The sequence below is a fragment of the Myotis nattereri genome (genome assembly GCF_964212035.1).
Source record: "Myotis nattereri genome assembly, chromosome: 1".
Lineage (NCBI taxonomy): Eukaryota > Metazoa > Chordata > Mammalia > Chiroptera > Vespertilionidae > Myotis > Myotis nattereri.
This window is the reverse complement of record NC_138075.1, coordinates 23,201,307-23,222,258: the sequence shown is the minus strand read 5'-3', so window position 1 is coordinate 23,222,258 and position 20,952 is coordinate 23,201,307. Positions and strand designations below refer to the sequence as shown.

The window sequence follows — 20,952 nt, the reverse complement described above, 5'->3', positions numbered from 1 at the left end:
ACTTTATCTATCTGGAGTAAATTGTGGATAATTATATTTTTTCTTTACTTTATCACATATAACTTGCCATATGTTAAAACTAAGGAATGTGGAGGAATACTGCTAATCCAAACAAAGAGGTACTCAAGAGTAACAGCAGAAAAATACACCTACAACGGTTTCTGCTAGCCTTTATTTGAGAAAATTTACACAAAAATCCCCATCCAACACAAGTGAATCTGTATAAATTCCACATATGCTTCTTTCCATTCAACAAACAGAAAAATGGCTTATGACAATGGTGTAACAAAGCTTACTTAAACCGCATCACTCTCATCTATATTTTATACAACCTGTTGAAAAATAGGTTCAAAACGGAGAAAACAGATAACATCCTCATTTTAAAATCTAATTTGCTCTTGCACTAGCCATTTATCGAAGGCAAATAAATTTACTTTTTTGATAACATCAAGGTGTAATACCAATGAACTTTAAACCAAAAATACAAATGTTCTTGTTGGTAGTTTTGGCATGAGTAAAAGGAAAGGACATGAAAGAATTTTAGTTTCATAAATCACATTTGGGGACAAAAACGTCAGCAAAATAAAATATTTGCCTATTCTATTTTCTTCGACATTTTGTCAGAGCAGGGTACTATAACCAACTAAGTAGCTTTCATTGCTTGTAAAAAGAGGAAAGGCACCAGTCAGAAATATGAAAGCATATCTTATTAGACTAATGGTACAAAACTTCACCTTTAAACATCTAAGGAAATCTTAACCCACAAATTTGGTCATTCTCTTCACTTGGATGTATCTTCTGTCGTTGAGTAATGTAATATCACAGATTTTCTCTACATCTGCTGCCTTTATGACAAGGATTCCGCTGCCAGGTCCTCAAAAGTAGTTCCTATCAATACTTAACAGCAGATGGCGATGTTGCACAAGTTAATGAACCACTTTTATGCCACACCAGAGAAATTCATACATACATGGAGTCAAAAGTGGGAGAGCCGGGGAGGGGGGGGGGCTTTTGGGTTCACAATAGCTGAAATATTAACAGAACTGCCTGAGATTTTAACAACATAACTCACTCCCTCTTCCATCTTTGGACTTTATCCAGGTCAGCACAGCAGTGTTCTCTGTTAATTCTAACATGCTGCTGCTTAACTGCAAGCTGCATGGCCCTAAGTCCTGTAATTCTTGCCACTGCGATTAGACAAGCCCTGTAACAACAGTTAGCAAGGTTTTAAAAAGAGATTACAGAAAGGAAGAACCCCTAGCTCCTTTCCTGGGAGAAGTGGGGAAAATTTCAAGTGATAGTATTTTTCATAATTGTTTACAAACATGGTCATTTGTATCCACATTCTCTATTTATATCAGTATTGGCCTTTAGGTACCTCATACTCATAGTGATTCTTGGCTTTGCTTTCACAACATGTATTCTCAAGTATTTACTGTATTCATGATGATCCTTCCAGTGTTGTTTTTTAATATATCATATGTCTCAGGGGGACATATAAGGTCAGGAATTAAATCACTGGCTGGTCATGTAAGAAGATTTGATAAATTTTCTAATTTTTTCCTTGGTACATGTTATGTTAAAAACTCAAGCAACCACATATCTGACAAAGGAGCCATATGTAGGCTATATAAGGAATGCTCAAAAGTCATTAGTATAAAGAATAATCTAATTAGAAAATGGGCAAAGAACATGAACAGATATTTCACTGAGGAAGATATATATGGCAAATAAGCTCATGAAAAGATGTCCATCATCATTAGCCATTAGAAAAATGCAAGTAAAATCATAATGAGGTCTCATTACATACATTTATCAGAATGACTAAAATAAAAATAACAGCAAATATCAGTGAGGATGTGGAGAAACCTGACTGGTCATACACTGCTGGTGGGAACATAAATAAAATGGCACTCACTCTAGAAAAAGAGTAGGGTGGTTTCTTAAAAAAATTAAACACGTTTACCATACAACCCAGCAATTGCCCTCGAGAGCATTTATCCCAGATAAATGAAAATTTATTTATGTCCACATAAAAACCTGTACATGAATGTTCACAGAAGATTAGTAATGGCCAAAAACTGAAAATGACCCCGATGTCATTCAATGGGTAAATGGATAAACAAACTGTGGTACATCAATACCATGAAATACAACTACACAATAAAAAGGAACCAACTATTGATCCATGCAACAACTTGCATGGACATCAAGGGCATTATGCTGAGTGAAAAAAGTTACTCTCGCCCTGGCCGGTATTGCTCAATGGTTAGAATGTCAGCCCACACACGAAGGGTCGTGGGTTTGATTCCTGGTCAAGGGCATGTACCTGGGTCGCAGGTTTGATCCTTGGCCCCAGTTGGGGCACATGTGGGAGGCAACCAATCGAGGTGTCTCACTCACATCAATGTTTCTCTCTTTCCCCCTTCTTGCATCCCTTCCACGCTCTCTAAAATCAATGGAAAAAATATCCTTAGGTGAGACAAAAAACAAACAAAAGAAGTTAATCTGGAAAGATTACATAATATATAATTCCATTTATATCAGCAGTTGCCAACCAGTAGTCCTCAGAGGTCCGAAAGGTTGGCGATTGCTGATTTATTTAACATTCTTGAAATGACAAAATTAGAGAGATGGAGAACAGATTAGTGGTTGCCAGAGGTTGGGGCTTGGGAGTCAGGAAGGGAGGTGGCTGTAGCTATAAAAGGGTAGCAAGGGTTCCCTGTGATGGAACTGTTTTGCATTTTGTGATGGTGGTCACATGAATTTACATATGTAATAAAACTGCATAGAACTAAACACACATAACTACACAAAAAGGAAATTCAAGCAATTGAGCACAAATGTTTTAATTCTCTAAAATGAAAAATTTTAAAAAGAGTTATCTATAGTTCAAAGCTCATTTTTATGAGGTGTCACATCCATCACCCATTTATGAGACATAAAATTAAGAAAGGATACCTCCAGAAGCTATCTAAACATTACAGCTAATGGTTAAGATAAAGTTAAGGGTGTTTTCACACAGAAATCCAAAGAGGACAATGAGAATAAAACAAGTTCCACATGGTCATTCAAATCTTGGTAAAGGAACTAGAATGGAAGCCCGAGCTGGTGAGCAAGTGGGAGAAGGAAAGAAAACATGGTTTAAACAGATCACATGAGGAAACCCAGTACAAATGCTGACTTTGGCATTATCTAGGTAACCCCTATTTTTTGTCACAGGTGACTCTATTAAGTCCTATTGTTGCAAAACCAGTCCAAATCCTATCAAGTTAAAAAGAAGTCCCTCAATGACTTGTTGGGTGTAGGTGGTAACCCATGTCCTCCCACACCAAGAGACATCAGTTCTGGCAAGAAGTTCCAACGTGCCTTTATGGTGCTGTTGATAGGATGCCTTAGGCCAGGCACGTCCCAGTGATGTTCTGCTGGCTGAGATATGAGGTGGGAGGAGAGTAGGCCTTATTACTCAATCAACTTCTTGGCCTTGAAGAAGCGGCGAAGGTAGAAGACCTGCCAAGTGGCTAGTCCAATGAGACAGAACATTGAAAAGATGCTGAAGTATAGGACCCGAGTGTTTGTTGATTCTAAAAAAATCGAAACAAAAACATTGTAAATGTAATGAAATGAGGCTCAGCAGGCTAAATGATGGCCAGGGAGGAAAGGCAATTAATTAACTTCACTTTGTCCCTAGGCCTAAGAGTAGGATTTCAGTTAGCTTTTTCTTTTTCTTTTTCTTTTTAATTAATTAATTAATTTTTTTTTTATTGCTTAAAGTATTACAAAGGGTATTACATATGTGTCCATTTTATCCCCCCGCCCTAGACAGTCCCCTAGCTTCCCCTATCCCCCAATGTCTTATGTCCACTGGTTATGCTTATATGCATGCATACAAGTCCTTTAGTTGATCTCTTACCCCTCTACCTCCTGCCCCCCAACCCTCCCCGGCCTTCCCGCTGCAGTTTGACAATCTGTTTGAGGCAGCTCTGCCTCTGTATCTATTATTGTTCAAAAGTTTATAATGGTCTCTATTATCCATGAATGAGTGAGATCATGTGGTATTTTTCCTTCATTGACTGGCTTATTTCACTTAGCATAATGCTCTCCAGTTCCATCCATGACGTTGCAAATGGTAAGAGTTCCTTCCTTTTTAGATAGCTTTTTCTTAAATTTTCATTATTCTATATATAAATGTTAAAATTTGCAAAGAATAGTCCTATCAATTTGATACATGGTAAGCAAACTGAGAATATGGTCAACTACGTATGGAAGTGATTTCTATTTCCTTGAAAATCTAACAAGGCTCATTTACCTGTAGCAGCAACACTGAAGTTAGCAATTATCTTTCCACACACCACCCCTCCCTCCACCCTTGGCAAAACGGAGAAAAGGGTACACCAGAATTTAAAGTCTGGTGATCTGATTCCTTTATGGTTCTCTTATAGAGAAACAAGAGCTGCCCTCCCCTCACCATTGGTATCGCGCATCTCCTCCTCTCGCTTCTTCATGTAGGCAAAATCATTAACAATAGATTCTGACAGGTCTTCTAGGCGTCGTAGCTCTACCTCTAAAGGTTTGAGCTTCTCAACTTTTGCAATCTGGAAAAGAAAGGAATCATGAACCCACTCCCTGAAAAAATCGCTCTGGTCAAGAACACAAGACGAGTCTTTTAAAATATTTCATCAAACTTAAAAACTCTTTGATCATTCTAAAGTTAGCGCTTCTTCCCTTCCCTACAAATGTTTGTTTCCATCTCAGACTTTTTTATACTTTAATTTTGATTAAAACCTCAGTAGTATTATAATGTGGTAGGCTATAAAGTAAGATATACTATTTTCGCAAGATTTCTGACTTTAAGTACTTTACCCTTCCAATAATGTCTATGAAATAAACATTATTATTAGCATAGTAAATGTGAGTGAAAATATTAGTCAAATGTGTTTTTAGAAGAAAAACCACCAAGTTCCCAATAGGGAATGCACATGAATGAGAGAGTAGGCATAACTATAGCATTAAGATAATTAATCCAGATTACAAAATTAGAGAATTCTGGTTTGCTCATTTAAATGCCACAATTTTAAATTTAGTGATCCAGAGCCCAGATGAATCCTAAGTCTGCTAAAAAAAAAAAAAAAATTGTTTTTATTTTTTTATTGATTTCAGAGAGGAAGGGAGGGAGAAAGAGATAGAAACATCAATGATGAGAGAGAATCATTAATCGGCTGCCTCCTGCACACCCCACACTGGGGATCCAGCCCGCAATCCGAGCATGTGCTCTTGGCCACAATCGAACTAGGGATCCTTCAGTCGGCGGGCCGATGCTCTATCTACTGAGCCAAACCGGATGGGCTGCATTTGTTTTTAGACTGACACTGCCTGTTATCAAAAGAAATCTCCAAGGACTTCCAGGTAGACTAAAGAATGAGGAATGTGAGAAAGAAATGAACTGTCTTTCCTTCTCAACCTAGACATCTGAAATCCCCAAGATTTGACAAAAGCAAGGATTTTGTTATTCTAATTGTTTTTCTTATCAATTTTTAAATTATCATTTGCTTTAAAATGGGGATACTCCTATCTTAAAACTCAATACCAGCTGCTCTTAAATTTTTCTATATAAAGAATTCTTTAAAAATTCTCTTTCTGCACCTGCTGCTTTACTCCCTAGTCAATATGCATTATATCTAGAACTCCTTACTTTTTCTTCGCTCTTGTCCAATTTGCCTTCCTTGTTCTTTTTCTCTGTTCAGTGTTAATAGCTGTTAACACGGAATGCATGGGAAGAGTTTAAGAGTGTTCTAATGTTCCCTTTGCATATCTGTAATCTTCACCTAACTAGAAAACTGCTGTTAAGATAAGGATATAAAAATTGAGTTGATATTAAAGTACTTAAAATGTAGTGATAGATTTGCAATGACCCACCTAAGTTGTCTTTTACTGGATGTACACTGTTTTACATTTGTAAGATGTTTGCTTGAGTTAATGGTGTGCCTGACACCTGCAGAACAGAACGAGGCTAACTGGGTATAAGATCTAACTCTCCTAGCTGAAGCCCCAAATGCCAGGTTTGGCCATTAACATAGAGTGTATGTCTGCTGATTGATTTCATCCAGAGCTACAGAGCAAGGAAAATTCCCCAGGAAAAAGATACCAAAACAAGAGACATATAATAAGCTGAACCTTAATCTGTTTACCATTTTGTTTTCCCTCCTGGTCTATAGTTCCCTCTCCAAAGCTTCCTGAATGAGATAGTATAAAAGCAATGGCGTAATACTTCTTTAGAGATAAATGATTTAAAGTTCCCTAAATAGTAACTTGCAAAAAGAACTGGAAGTGAAACTATGGCTGTGCCTCTGCCAGCTGAAAATAATACCTGTAAAAATTACTCTGAAGACTACTTCTAAGCTCCTCCCCCACTGTGTGTGTGTTTCAAATGGCAATAGCCCACGGTATAAAACCTGACATGGATGATGGAATTAAAATTAATTTGGTATTGAGGTTGCTTTTGTAGTTTAGAACCCAAAAAACCTGTCCCCAATGCTGTTCCTTTCTGGTGTTTCATTGATTTTTTAATTGTACAAGCAACACCTAAATATGTTCTCCTGCTAAATAATTTAAAATATTCAGAAGCAAAGGAAACAAAAACGGCAAGTCCACTTTCATAGATCCTCAATTTTCACATCCACATATTCCCTCTCAGTGGTAACCATGATTATGAACTTGGTGTATACCTTTCCAGACCTTGTTAGAAGATACACACTATTTATGCTTTTGTATGAACATAAATGTGCACTGAAAAATGTAATTTAAAACTATTTACAAATAGGATCATAATGTATGTATACACTGTTGTACTTGCTTTTCTTTTCCCCACTTATGATCTTTCCAAAAACTCCAGTGCTTGGGATTCACCTCCCTCTTAACTGCTGCACAGTATTCCATACTGCATCCAGGCCATTGTCTATTTAACCAATTTCCCAACCCCTTTTCTAGTATAGGTCCTACTGAAGACTCTATTCATAACCAGACAGCCCAGTTCCTATCATCCAAGACAATTTTATTACCTCAATGAAATCCCTACTCAATCCTGTCCTTAATTCTAGTAAATTATTTTCAGACTTCTATGGGTAGGATAAAGGTCTTTTTTCCTAAAAAAAACACCTCTCTGCCTAATAACTACCTTTATTCTTTTTTTCATTGATTTTTTACAGAGAAGAAGGGAGAGGGATAGAGAGCCAGAAACATCGATGAGAGAGATCGATCAGCTGCCTCCTGCACACCCCCCACTGGGGATGTGCCCGCAACCAAGGTACATGCCCTTGACCGGAATCGAACCTGGGACCCTTCAGTCCGCAGGCTGATGCTCTAGCCACTGAGCCAAACCGGTTCGGCTACCTTTATTCTTATATCAATTTAGTATCTGGGAAGCTTAAAGAATCTAAATATTGAAAACCAACTTGCTATTTCAATCATCTAACATATGGATACTCAATAGGAAAATCCAACAACAATGATATATATTTGTATGCTTAATCTAAATCTAGAAATCAAAACAAATGTAAAGAGGGTTTTTTGGGGGTTTTGTTTTTTTAACATTTAAGACCCTAACAACAATGCTTTTTTTAGTGCTTACTGTGTGCAAGGCACCAAATTAAATTATGACCTCTGCTCCTCAGAAGCCCAGTCTGGTGGAGAGGCTCACATAAAAAGCTGTAACCGTAATATAGGGCATTATATATTAACTTCTACAACAAAGGCACACATTAAAAGTGGAGCAGGGCCGAAACCGGTTTGGCTCAGTGGATAGAGCATCGGACTGCGGACTGAAAGGTCCCAGGTTCGATTCCGGTCAAGGGCATGTACCTGGGTTGCGGGCACATCCCCAGTGGGAGATGTGCAGGAGGCAGCTGATTGATGTTTCTCTCTCATCGATGTTTCTGACTCTCTATCTCTCTCCTTTCCTCTCTGTTAAAAATCAATAAAATATATTAAAAAAAAAAAAAAAAAAGTGGAGCAGGAATAAAGTAGCATGAGATTATATAGCTGAAAGAGTAAAGGAAAACGTAATAGAAGTGGGAAGTTGGGTCTCACAAGTTGTGTGGAATTTGAAAAAAGGTGAGAAGGAAAGACATTCAAGGCTGAGGGGAACCTGCAAATCAAAACACAGAGGGAGAAAAGTGTAGGTCATGCTTAAAAGACCATGAGTAGTCTAATTGTGAGTAGTCTGATGTGCATGGATGTGCATGTTTATGTATGCACTCATGTCAATACACACATGTGCTAAGGAGATGGTGGTGGGTAAGAGCAAATATAAGTCTCAAAAGTTAGGTTGGAGCGAAGATGATGAAGAAGGTAGTATAATGAATTAGACCTATTAGTATATACCCCGGATGTGATATGATATGTATTTTAGAGCGTGTAACCTCACTTAATCCTTATAACCCTATACACGGTGAATATTATTATCCTTAAATTTTTCACATGAAAAAATTAAGGCTCAGAATATTAAATAACTTTCCCAAGATCTCAGAACCTCGTGGAGCTGAAATTGGAATCCATGTCTGACTATACATTGTATTCGGTAGGCACTGAAATTTGATGAAGAAAACCCGATGACCACGCTAAGTGTTTTCTGGATCAAAGGTGAAGTGAAAGAGCTATATTAGGTCACAAGGATCTGGGCAGTTGTCCAGTTTATTAGTCAAATTTCCTAGGTTTCAGGCTGTTATCCTAATTTTTACAGACTAAGAGAATAAAATTTTAAAACAAATTATCACAAGTATTCTCAGAAAAACCCTCTTTGCTTGCCCAGGACTAAGCATTCAATGAATATCATCAATACTTAATATCATAGTCAGTACAAGCTAACAAAAAAACATCTATCAAAATCCCCACTGACTTCTGTGCTCTTCTAAAAATCTGTTTAATGTTAAAAATATCTGTAAGAATGTTAAATTATACATGTTTCATGAAGGCAGACCATTTTTCTAGTGTATCTTCTCTCTTCCACAGCTGGAAGGATGGTATGTATTTTGCCAACAGCTTGCTAAGAGCAAGGCCTATTTTATTTGACAGTGTGTGGACCATAGGTTTTCCACTAGGGGGTAGCATTTCCTTTGCAGGCTGCATTTAGCTGTTAAGTAATCAAAAAAATATTAGTACAAGGGACTTCATTTTACAAATGAGGAAACTAAAGATATTACAAAGTTACTAAGTCCTTTGGGTAGAAGACTATGACTAGCAGATCCATGGTCTTTCGACTTCCTACCCATGATTACCAAAGCATTTATTCAGCATCAAAACGGCAAAGCTCTGCTGTAAAATGCAAGTAAAACCAAATCCCTAACCTGCAAAAATACACACACTTAGTATATTCAAACCCTACCTATCTTTCAAACCTTAATCATGAAGACTCCTTTAGCCATTCCTGTCCACACTGATTCCCTCTTCCCTAAAGCCCTACAGAACTTACACTAGCCACACAATTAAGATTCAATCATACATTGTCATATTTACATTGTTTTTGTTTTTATCCTTTCCCCCTACACTAGTTTGGCCCTGAACTCAAGGAAATTTTTAAAATGTATACTTTGTATACACCCACACACCTGATACATGGCAAACACTTATAAATCGCCTGTTCTGACCATTCCATGAATTCTTCAAAGGAGCCAACTTTCTCATAGCAGGTAAGTGCAGCTGGTCCCCTGAAGCAAGCGTTTCCTGAATGCTGAGCACTCTACATCTACTTTCAGGAGGCCCACTGTCCAGGAGAAAGCTCTCACTATCACACTCATTGCTAGTGTTTGGAAATGTTACAAGTTATAAAGTCTTTCCCTACATATCTACAACACCTCCAAAATAACTGTAAAACTACTCTTTTTAACCCATTCCAAATCTTGCACTCCTCAAATGATGATTTGAATCTGAAGAGTATAGTTATATGCAATTGTACCAAAGAAAGGTGTTAACTCTAAAAAACTGCTTCATAGAAACACATGTGAAACCAGCCTCTAGATCAGGGGTGGGGAACCTTTTTCTGCCAAGGGCCATTTGGATATTTATAACATCATTCGCGGGCCATACAAAATTATCATCTTAAAAATTAGCCTGCTCTATTTGGTCAGACATTTAATTAACTCACCCCTCATGCCAAATGATTTCATGGGCCTGCTATGGCCCGAGGGCTGGACGTTCCCCACCGTGGTCTCGAGAATCATTGGATTATTTTCCTTGGTGGAGCACCGAGACTCAGAAAAGAAGCTTCTTGTAGTAAGCCAAACTCAGTCAAATTACTTTGCTACCTCCACACCCACTACCACAGCCACTGAAAATTTGAGAAGCATGGCAATAAATTTGAATAGCACCCAGTTTAACACAATGAAGATAAAGAAGACAGAATCACATTCAAGGACAAGTCTACTTGCATGTGGGGCATGTGAATCACAAGCCTCTTCACAGAAGCTGAAAAGGTCAATGTGCCAAAATAAGTCCAGATAATACTGCCAAACTTAGGACTAAATGAAATTTATTAAGATCTTATTTACTCTCTCATAGACATTTGGCAGTTTCCAGAAAGGGTAGGAGAAGGAAGCTTTTAAAATCTACTGAATTGACTATGCATCAGGTGCCTTACCCATGTTATTTCATTTAACTTATATCAACAAAGGGATTTTGGTTCTAATACACAGAACCAGAGTTCCTCCTTCCTGAGGGCATTCAGAAAAATAGACATTCTGGAAAGTCTTTAGCTGTTGCTCTAATGAGGGAAGCTGTTTTATTGGTGTATCTGTTGATAGCAAATGACTAACTAAAAGAACCCCTGGGCAAAATAGGATTTATTTTGTAAATCATCACCCAAAAATATGTTTTGTTAAAAATTGATTTTTAGAGAGAAAGGAAGAGAGCCCAAGCTGGTGTGGCTCAGTGGATTTAGCGTCATCCCACGCACCAAAAGGTCATTGGTTTGATTCCTGGTCAGGGTACATGACCAGGCTGTGGGCTCATTCCCAGTGGGGCTGTGGGCTCATTCCCAGTGGGGGACGTGCATGAAGCAACTGATTAATGATTCTTTCTCATCATTGATGTTTCTCTCTCTCTCTCTCCCCCCTCACTTCCTTTCTGAAATAAAAAAAAAATATTGAAAAAAAATAAAATACTGATGCCAAAGGGCCCAAATCCACTGGAGACAAAGCCTCTCCATTATCTCAAGGGCCTAAAATTAAATGTCTCAAAACCTCTACATATGCTCAGTGCTCCCTGGTAATTAACCAGGGAACAAGTGGTTCTAGGGTCTGTCCATTTTCTTGTCACAGTCATTAGCCCAGAGACAACTAACAGCTATATTTAAGCAAAGTTCAAGGGAGCCTAGCCATACATTGAGAAAAGGACTGGTCTTTGGCTTGTGTCATAACTACTTCTCCTCTTCCATCTCAATTTGATCCGCTTTTTTTTTTTTTGGGGGGGGGGGGGTGACATTGCCAAAGAAAGTAGTGGGAGTTTTTTTGGTTAAGAAACAGAATTCAGAGCTATGTTGTAACCATGTGCGTAAAGAAAAGCTTAGGACGCGCCAGACTTCCACATCAGGAAACGGCGCAAAGGAAGAGCTGTGGTTTGCTTTCTGCTAGGGATTCCCCTCTTGGGTTAAGCAAAAGGTCAGGAAAGATAATGAATGGCTCTTTCCCGGTGTCAACAAAATCCAAGGAAATTCTAGGAGGTATAGGGGTTCAAAAGTGCTGTATGCCAGTGATGTCCACATTATTCTATATGTAAACTCACAATACCATCTGTTTTAGAGAACAAGGTAAGTCTAATCAAGTGGCCCATTTAATATATACCACCTAATGATAGCCTTCACATGGGGGGGAGGGGGAGTTACAAGAGATAAAATCCCACATAGGAATTCAATGAATGCTTGCTTACAGAATGGTCTGAGGTTGAGGATACAGCAGCAGTAACCAAAACCTGAAAATCATTTTACCTATTCTTCCACCTCATAATAACTATAACTTTTTATTATTGTTTTATACCTTACAACAGCACTCTAATATATGTAATCTTATTTAAATATAATTAAGATTCTTCTAAATCATGAAAGTTTAAAAGGATTTTTCACTTTACTTTTTTTTTGGCATGGTTCTTTTCAGTTTATTGCATGAATGAGTTAAATTAGTCCAAGTTAAAAGCAGACCCCAAATGGTTACATTATATAAGCTGTGAGGTTTTTTTAACTTGTGACAAGGGAGAGAAGGGAAATTCTACCCATTGCAAGGAAATCCTCACTTTAGTTTCAGAGAGGCAAAAGCACGTAAAACCCATGAAACTTCAGCTGGTGGTTTTTAGCCAGTCCGAACTCTACTAGGAACTGGTGGATGTTCTGGCACTGGTCATCTTGTAGCTGAATTACTTCTCCACATTCTGGATGCTCAATTACAGTACCATTGCAGACAAATTTCTTCTAAACACCTTCACTAGTTTCTTTTGATTGCAATCACAGAGATCCCTTGGACAGTAGAAAGGGTCTTCCTGCTACTTCTCTGTTAAATTTTTATATGGATATAATCCTCAGTGCTGGCAGAAAGCAGATCATCACCTTTACTTGCATCAGCAAAGGAATTGAAAGAGTGTAGGTTCTGGTTAGCGAACGTTCGATAATACCATGGGATGATTCCTTTACCTCTGGCACATAGAAAGGTGGGTGGGTGGAGGGATCTGGTGGGGGCAGAGCTTCAGGAAGCGAGGTGAGGCTCAAAGGGAGTCCTTGGTGGCAGCAGCTCAGTGACTGGGGTCTCTCTTTACTCTAAGTTTATCAAACAAAGAGTCTCTCTTGCTTTGTTTCTTTGAACTAAACTAGCTTGGAGACAGAAACAAGCAAATCAAAGTCTCTATCAGGACTCGTCTTCCATTCACTACTGCATACTTGCTCCTGTTTACTGCCTACACATAACTCGATCTAGTTTTGTTCAGTTGAACACTTGAACTAGGAAAAAGAGAAGAGACCTGAAGACCTGCAACTGTTGTTCTACTACTTCCTGTTGCAGAATCAGTCACTTCCAATCTTTTTCCATTTTAGGATATTCTGTTCCAAATCCTGACGAAAGCTAGAGCAATTTTCTGGTTCCATCCCTCCTAGAAAATTCTCTTAAATCACTTAAAGCAACTTAGCCTGTTTATTTTAGTTTACATTCTTCAAAAGCTATTTACATTTCCTGTACTCCACTTCTTCATGCCCACAGATATCATTTGTAAGACTCTGATCTGGGTAAAAATACTCTTATCTTACTGTAAAGATCAATCCTCCATTCTTAAATAGTTCTTGTGGTTTTTCAAAGGTGCTCTTGATTTTAAGAACCATTTTGTGCTGCCCCCAAAGTCTCTCGTAATAGAGATGAAAAAGGCTCAGTTCCCCTTCCCCTTGTTTTATACACACCTCTACTTCCCTACTACCCAAATAAATGTCAGTTTTTATTCTCTATAATACTTCCTGTCAGCAAAAATTTCTCATTATCACTACTCCTAGTCCCTTGCAGTTTTTTCTTCCATATTTCTCTCTTCCTTAGTCTGAAATAATTTTACCTAAAAGCTACTTATGGCTATTGTTGTTTTTCAAATGTAGCACAGTTGCTCAAGTCTAAATAGTGCTGAATCCATGCCCTAGATATAATATGAGGCAAAAGAAGGTTTACAGTAGTTTTTATGAAAAATACAGTAATCAATAAATAATGGGGGGCGCGTGGGGCAGGGTGGAAGGGTCAGTTGGGGGGAAAGGAGACATCTGTAATACTTTCAACAATAAAGATAAATTAAAAATAAATAATAATAAAGAAGAAACTTTGTTTCGGGTACGCACAACTACTTTTGTCCCACCCTGTATAGAGTTGTCAGTCTGGGAATAAAAGCCTTAGCTTTTAAAAACAAATCACTTTTCTTAATCTTGGACATTAACATTTAAATAAATTCCAGCTTTTAAAAATTATAAATATATATATACCTATTTGCTGTCTCAAGAGTGCTAATGGCATATGCTTGAGTGTTTTATCACACCAACATTGCTATGGGACAGCTGGTTTAGTTAGTCATTTGGCTGACGACACAGCTAGAGTTATTGTTTAGGGCTGTTAATACAACTTTTTGTATCAGTAAAATTGTAGCTTGGCTGTCATATGACTGCTGAGAAAACCATAGCCTTCTGGTCAAAGCACAGCCTGTTGGCCTGAATAGGTCACAGAAACCTCACAGCCCAGCACGCGACTGCCTCCTCTGGCTGTTACAGTGGGACATACCTCTTCATAATTTTTCGCCTCCACTCCATGCTTCATGTCTAGGATCACGAGTTGGTCAGGTAACCGCCCTGTTCCTGAGAAAGAAATCAAAGGATTCATTGTGCGGAATATTTAAAATTCCGGGAAATCACCCACCCAGCCTCCCTCTCCCTAAACCTCCCCCCTCAATAGAGGGAAACAGCCGCAAACTCCTCCCCCTACTCAGCTTCAGAAAATTCCTGGCTCTGGCTAAAATCACAAGCATTCCAGACAAAGCCTCTGTCTGTGCGGGGTGCCGGAAAGCAAATAGAACATGCTGCTGCCAAACATCTCTAAGCAGGCAGGACAGATACTGCAGCTGGAACTACAGAGGAATAGAAAGAAGGAGAGAAAACACGTAGGCTTATTGGGCTAGGAAATAAAACTCAAAAGTCAAAATAGTATAAAACAGAGTGGCATATATAGACCAACAGGTAATGGGGACCAACTTAGGTTGAAAAGATACATTTCCACACCTGAAAAGGTTGTCCTGTCAAATTTTGAGAAAAGGATTATTGGGCATATACTAAGCTTGGATTTACTTAATATAAACCAGTACTGAAAAGAATAAAGGATTTATCTAAGATTTCACTTTAATTTAAACATTCTGTTAAATGTACGGCCATTTCAATAAATGAACAAAATGTTATAGAATTACTAGAGGCCCGGTGCATGAAATTTTGTGCACTGGGGGGTGGGGGTCCTTCAGCCCAGCCTGTCCCCCCTAACAGTCTGGGAGCCCTCAGTGGATGTCCTACTGATGGCCCAGGGAGCAGGCCTAAGCCACAGTCTGGCAGCAGAGGTTCAGAGCAGGCACCTCGTGTGTGTGTGTGTCCACTGGGGGCCTGCCCTCAGCCACACCGTGGAGGCTTGGAGCAGGTGCCTCTCTGTGTTGATCTCTCAGGCTCCTGGCTGTGCCTACGTGTTGTTCTCTCCCTTGAGTGGCGGCCAGGGCAGGCGGGAAGCTTGGCTTCCTCCATCGCCGGGGCAACCCAAGCCTCCAGCTCTGTGGCTGCCGCCATCTTTGTTGGGTTAATTTGCATACTCACCCTGATTGGCTGGTAGGTGTAACGGAGTGACACCAATTTGCATGTTTCTCTTTTATTAGTGTAGATTCCCACAGAGCCAAGAAAAAACTTGATAATAAGAAGCATCTCAGGATGCTTCTTAGAAAGAGAAATGTCTATCTGGTATAGTAAGGCCAACAGAACCATGTTCATATTTAAAAAGGTAATCTGACTCAGCTTGATCAAAAAGGAATTCTAATCTTATATCATCAAGTAAGAGAAATGGAGACTTCATCAGCCCCAGAAAATTGCTCAGTCCTTTGGAATTCAATCCCCTGGAATTCACCTGATTATTTATAAAATAAAAACTGCCTACATGAAATTAGGACTTTGGGGAAACAGGGCCACATAAGCATTGGGACTCCTGAGACCAAAAGCCACAGAGAATGGTACTGTACCTTCTGCAGCCTGAGAGGCACTGGAGATTTTCTGACACAGGCTGAAGTCAATGCAATAACTACTCATTGAGAGCTCACTGGTTGCTACAACTGTCCTGGAGACTACAGTCTTTGCCTTCCAATAATTCGATGGGGATCTAACACATGAACATGAGTAACAGTTACAGTGAAAATGCAAACCAGTATAAAACTTTAAGAGGAAAAAACCCAAACTGGTTCAGATAATCCCAGTTATGGAGCAAAGGTTAGAGGAGGGAAGAGATTAGTTGTAGGTGGACCTCACTGAAGAGGGAGCACCTGAAGGCAGGACAAAGTATTCTAGGCAGAAGACAAGCATGGGCAAAGGCTCAGATATTGAAATGAGTAGGGCATGTTTAAATGACAGTAAAGAAGTTCTTTTGGATAGACTAGAAACATCAATTTAAAAGCAATAGAAATAAGACTGAACAGGTAGGATTGGGAAACGATAACAAGCCACCGATGTCTTCAAAGCATTTCAGCCAGTAAGTCTCCAAAACAAAACAACAAAAAGCTGTATCCAGAGAAGCCTCTTCTCCCCACTCCAATGTGTAATCCTGATTTCAGCATTGCCCACAGAGATGCATGCAAATTTTTGCTTCTCCTTTCTCATTTAAAAAGTTGTGAAATCCAAGCAGCTCATAGTCCTACCTGGTCCAAATGATCAAGATATTCTCTTCCTAAGACTCTTCCCACTTTTCCTTTGCCACAGCATAGCATTAGCATTATTCAAACACAAGTGAAACCACAAAGCCACTCAGGCTGGTCTGAGTCCAGACTACACAATCTCTTGCACAAAACAGCCAACCTAATTCCCATCAGTGGTTCTCAACCTGTGGGTTGCGACCCCTGAAAATACATCCTGCATATCAGATATTTACATTACGATTCATAACAGTAGCAAAATTACAGTTATGAAGTAGCAATGAAAATAATTTTATGGTTGGGGGTCACCACAACATGAAGAACTGTATTAAAGTGTTGCCGCGGCATTAGGAAGGTTGAGAACCACTGCGTGATATCAAGACTATAAAGGATCTCCATTGTAAAAAGACTCATTTATTTCTCTCTATATTTTCCTGGAAAAAAACCCAACCTTTTAAAAAGTGTTCCCAAGACTACAAGTTCTCCATATCAGAATAAACAGAGAACACATGTAAACTAGAAATTGAGTGCTTATTATGTGTCTGTGTGTGTGAATGTATATATCATATATTTTAAAAATTAGTTCCCAGGCATCTGCATGCACAGCATCAGCAGCATATAAGAAAGAAATTCAGAACAAAAGACATATTTAGGGTTATGGGTAGGTTTAGTGTTAGGATTAGGGTAACGTTTAGGGTTAGAATTAGAATAGGTTAATGGCTAGGTTTAGGTTTAGGGTTAGGGTTAATTTTAAACTTTTTAAACAAGTTTATGTACATGAGACACATATCTATATAGATATATAGGATGTCCCAATAAATGTGTACATGCTTTAACAGCTGATAACTTAATTTCCCCTCCTTTTCAGGTTTGATTGATTTAAAATAATGGGTGAAGCCAGACTAAGCTTTGAACAAAGAAAATTTATCCTAAAGTGCCATTAAACTTTTTTTTAATTGGGACACATAAAAGATAAAAGTTTATGGTACAGAGCCAGCAACAGTCAATGAATTGAGGACACACAAGTACCAAACAAAATGATGCTTGATGTTTGCGATTCCATTGCTTCATGTTATCAGCAGTGCCTGGACTGTAGAACGGTCATCAGTTTGAAAATAGGCATTGACAAAAAAAAACTTATTTCTGTAGATTTTTTTAAATTTTGAAAATGAACTGTATGTTAAACACTGACTTTACAATCATTCAAAGTGTGCATAGATTTTTTGGGGCACCCTGTATATATTTAAATACTTAAATTTTACATATATATCTTCAAATATCTACATAACTAGTAAGTGATGTACTATTAGAAGAAGCCACATTAACCTCTTTGCTATTTCTGAGAGATGCTCAGCGTCTCAAAGTGTTTTTTCTCCAAGACCTCATTACCACCTGACTTTATTTTTATTGTCTGCTCCAATGAAAATGTCCAAGAGAGGAGAGACTTCCGTTTTATATTGCTATATCCCTAACACCTAGAACAGTACTTAATATATAGGGCACTCAATAATTATTTGCTAAATGAATCAACTGACTGAGAAATTAAGAAGGGTAGACTGTTGAGGAAAGTACTCTAAAAGAACTAACGTTAAACTCATGTTTAAATGGGAAAAGAGCATTCCAGTAAATGAGTAAATGTGACATGTTTAGAGGGCAAAGCAAACCAGACTGGCTGGGGGTCTGATGAGTAGTGGAAGATAAGGCTGGAGTGAGAGTACAAGGCAGTGGTTCTCAACCTTGGCTGCACATTAGAATCACCTGGGAATATTTTTAAAATCCTGATTTCTGGGCCTCATCCTCCGGAAATTCTGTTTCTTTGTTATGGGGTGAGGCCAAAACATTAGTAACAAAGAAACAGAATTTCCAGAAGATGAGGCCCAGAAATCAGGATTTTTAAAAGATTCCCAGGTGATTCTAATGTGCAGCCAAGGTTGAGAACCACTGGTATAAGGACTATTAAATACCATGATACCTAAAGTCCGGTCCAGCTCAAAAATTGTATAATTCAGGTTTCATTCTACAGATCAGGAATATTATTGCTACTACCAAAAAGGGAGGTGCCATTTTGGGGCTCAGCCCATCTGGTTTCCAGATGATCTAATAAATTTACAATTCTTTACCAAAAAAAGAAAAAGAAAAGGGAAAGCTTTTGAAAAAGGACTATCATAATGAAAGATATGTTTTAGGAGATAAATCTGGTACCAGTATTTGGATATATTAAAAATAGGGGTATTAGTTACAAGGCTAATGACATAATTCATGATTTAAAAGATTAGAGTTCAGATTTGTGTGGTGACAGATACAGAAGAAATTTTGAAAGAAGTATCAGCATAACTTGATGACAGACTGGAAAAGACAAAAATAATTTCAAAAATATGAGCTCAAGTAACTGGAAGGACGGTGGTAATACTGATGAGAGAGGGGAACTAGTTTGAAAGTTCATGACATCTTAGTTTTGAGGTAAGAGTAGCACAACCATGTCGAAATATCTTGACTATTGTTGAGACATCTTGGAACTGATAGGGGTGGGGGGCAGAGAAAAGGATATCAATCATGAAATCGCTATTAAAGTATTGAATTTTTTATTAATCTATTATTCCATTTACTTCAGGCAAACACCCTTACCTTTAGGCTCACTTGACCCATTTTAGATCAAAGGAGTCAATTCTTGGTTAACTGTCAAAAGCACCAAGTTGATCTACTATTCCTGGGACTCTACTAGAGCCGTTGGCCAAGGTGCTTGCTTTTCTGCTAGGATCGGATAATCTGAACATTCTATAAACGTGAAACTGCCAGAAGTCCTTTTGCTACCATACACAGAGAAAGCCTGAGAATAAAGTCAAATGGAGGAAAGGAAAGGTAGAGTTCCAACAATCCTGTTAAAACCCCACTATCCAGTCTAGCCTGAGGTCGGCACCACCATTAAGACTTCCCAGTTCAGAGAGTCAAATGGTCTTCCTCTTCTTTCTCTTTTTAAAAATATATATTTTTATTGATTTCAGAGAGGAAGGGAGAGGGTGAGAGAGATAGAAACATCAATGATGAGAGAGAACCATTGATCGGCTGCCTCCTGCATGCCCTATACTGGGGATTGAGCCTGCAACCAGGGCATGTGCCCTGACCAGGAATCAAACCGTGACCTCCTGGTTCACAGGTCGGCACTCAACCACTGAGCCATGCCAGCTGGGCCTCTTCTTTCTCTTTACGCCAGTTTGAGTTATGTTTTTTGTATCTTGTAGCCCAAAAGGGTCCCAAAGAATATAACAAGTATAAATACAGACAGCTTTTAGAATCTAGTGTCCTTAAGAGTGAAAGAATAGGAAGTAAAGGGGAATCTACCTTTTTACCCACCACTGATAATCAGAAAGCATCGGGTAATCAGCTTAAAGGTTACTATGGGATCTTGGTCTTGAGATGCACAGAAGATTCCATAGCAAGATATTAGGACTAGAAAATAACAAGTGCTCTGAAGACCAAAACTGCTTTGGACTTTGGAGGATACTGAATAACATTCCATTAATGTTACTTTGTGATAATGTTGATGAGATGCCATAGGATCTTAACTCTTGTTTATATCAATTAGCCCATAGTAAAACTGGTTTCATTATATGTCATTTCGCTTAAAGTTGCAGAACCTATCTACAACATTAGTCCTAGCTGGTTTGGCTCAGTGGGTAGAGTGTTGGCCTGGGGACTGAAGGGTCCTGGGTTTGCTTCCAGTCCAGAGCACATGCCTGGGGTTGTGAGCTTGATCTCCAGTAGGGGGCGTGCAGGAGGCAGCCTATCAATGGTTCTCTATCATCATTGATGTTTGTCTCTCTCTCCCTCTCCCTTCCTCTCTGAAATCAATAAAAATATATTTTTAAAAAAACAAAAACAACATTAAGTGATGACTTACTATGTTTTCTAGCATCTATACCAAATTAAACTCTTTTCATTCAAGCCCAGTGTGTCACAGCATTTAAAAAATGCCTACTCCTGCACAGGAAGAATGATACTTTAACTTGTATGTGTGTGCACCCCAGCAAGTGTAGTTTTCATTTCCTCTCCTTCTGGCCTAAGAGAGAAAGTTCATGCTCTTTCTTACTTGAGAGAAGATACTTAATTCAGGGACAAACACTCTGATTACTTACCCTTGCTTTCAAAACACACTTCAAACATGTCATAATCTTCAGTGGTAAAGGCAAATTTCCCCTTGGTTGCATCCTCCTTGGAGTACAGAATATGGCCAGCAGAATCTGTGATCTAAAATAAAAAAGTAAGTAAGAGCAGGCAGCAAATAACACTCAGGAAGAAAACTGATAGAAACTGGAGAAATAGAAAGAAACACTGTCTATAAAAGACATTTATCATAATGATGATCATGTTCCAACTATCCCCAAAGACAGGAATAGGATGAGAGGATGAAGCCCAAATACAACAAATTTCATTCATTCAAGCAGCCTATCCACACTGTAGGTTACAATCTGTTGGCACTATAGAATGACAGTTGAGATATAAATTGGGTTTAGTAGCAAAGGTTCACTTTAT

The 20,952-nt window shown here is 38.6% G+C and overlaps 1 protein-coding gene and 1 pseudogene across 4 annotated transcripts in view; both read right to left on the bottom strand.

Annotated features, from left to right (window-relative positions):
• TMED10 (transmembrane p24 trafficking protein 10) overlaps positions 1–20,952 on the bottom strand; it is a 41,092-nt gene that overhangs the window by 3,665 nt on the left and 16,475 nt on the right. Inside the window, exons 2-5 of one of the 3 annotated variants that reach the window (XR_013996114.1) lie at positions 20,556–20,667; positions 14,277–14,350; positions 4,469–4,595; positions 3,370–3,584 (exon numbers count right to left, since the gene is read on the bottom strand). Coding sequence is in view for 2 of the 3 variants with exons in the window: in XM_081093516.1 (XP_080949642.1) it covers positions 3,463–3,584; positions 4,469–4,595; positions 14,277–14,350; positions 20,556–20,667 (435 nt within the window). In the remaining variant the exon portion in view is untranslated. Of the gene's footprint in view, positions 1–154; positions 3,585–4,468; positions 4,596–14,276; positions 14,351–20,555; positions 20,668–20,952 lie in introns of those variants that run through there. The other 2 variants (XM_081093516.1, XM_081093517.1) reach the window with 2 other exon arrangements.
• LOC308526681 (eukaryotic translation initiation factor 1-like) lies at positions 12,284–13,348 on the bottom strand (annotated as a pseudogene). The gene is made up of 2 exons: positions 13,277–13,348; positions 12,284–12,626 (listed from the first exon to the last, which is right to left on the bottom strand). The product of its transcript is annotated as a eukaryotic translation initiation factor 1-like (transcript).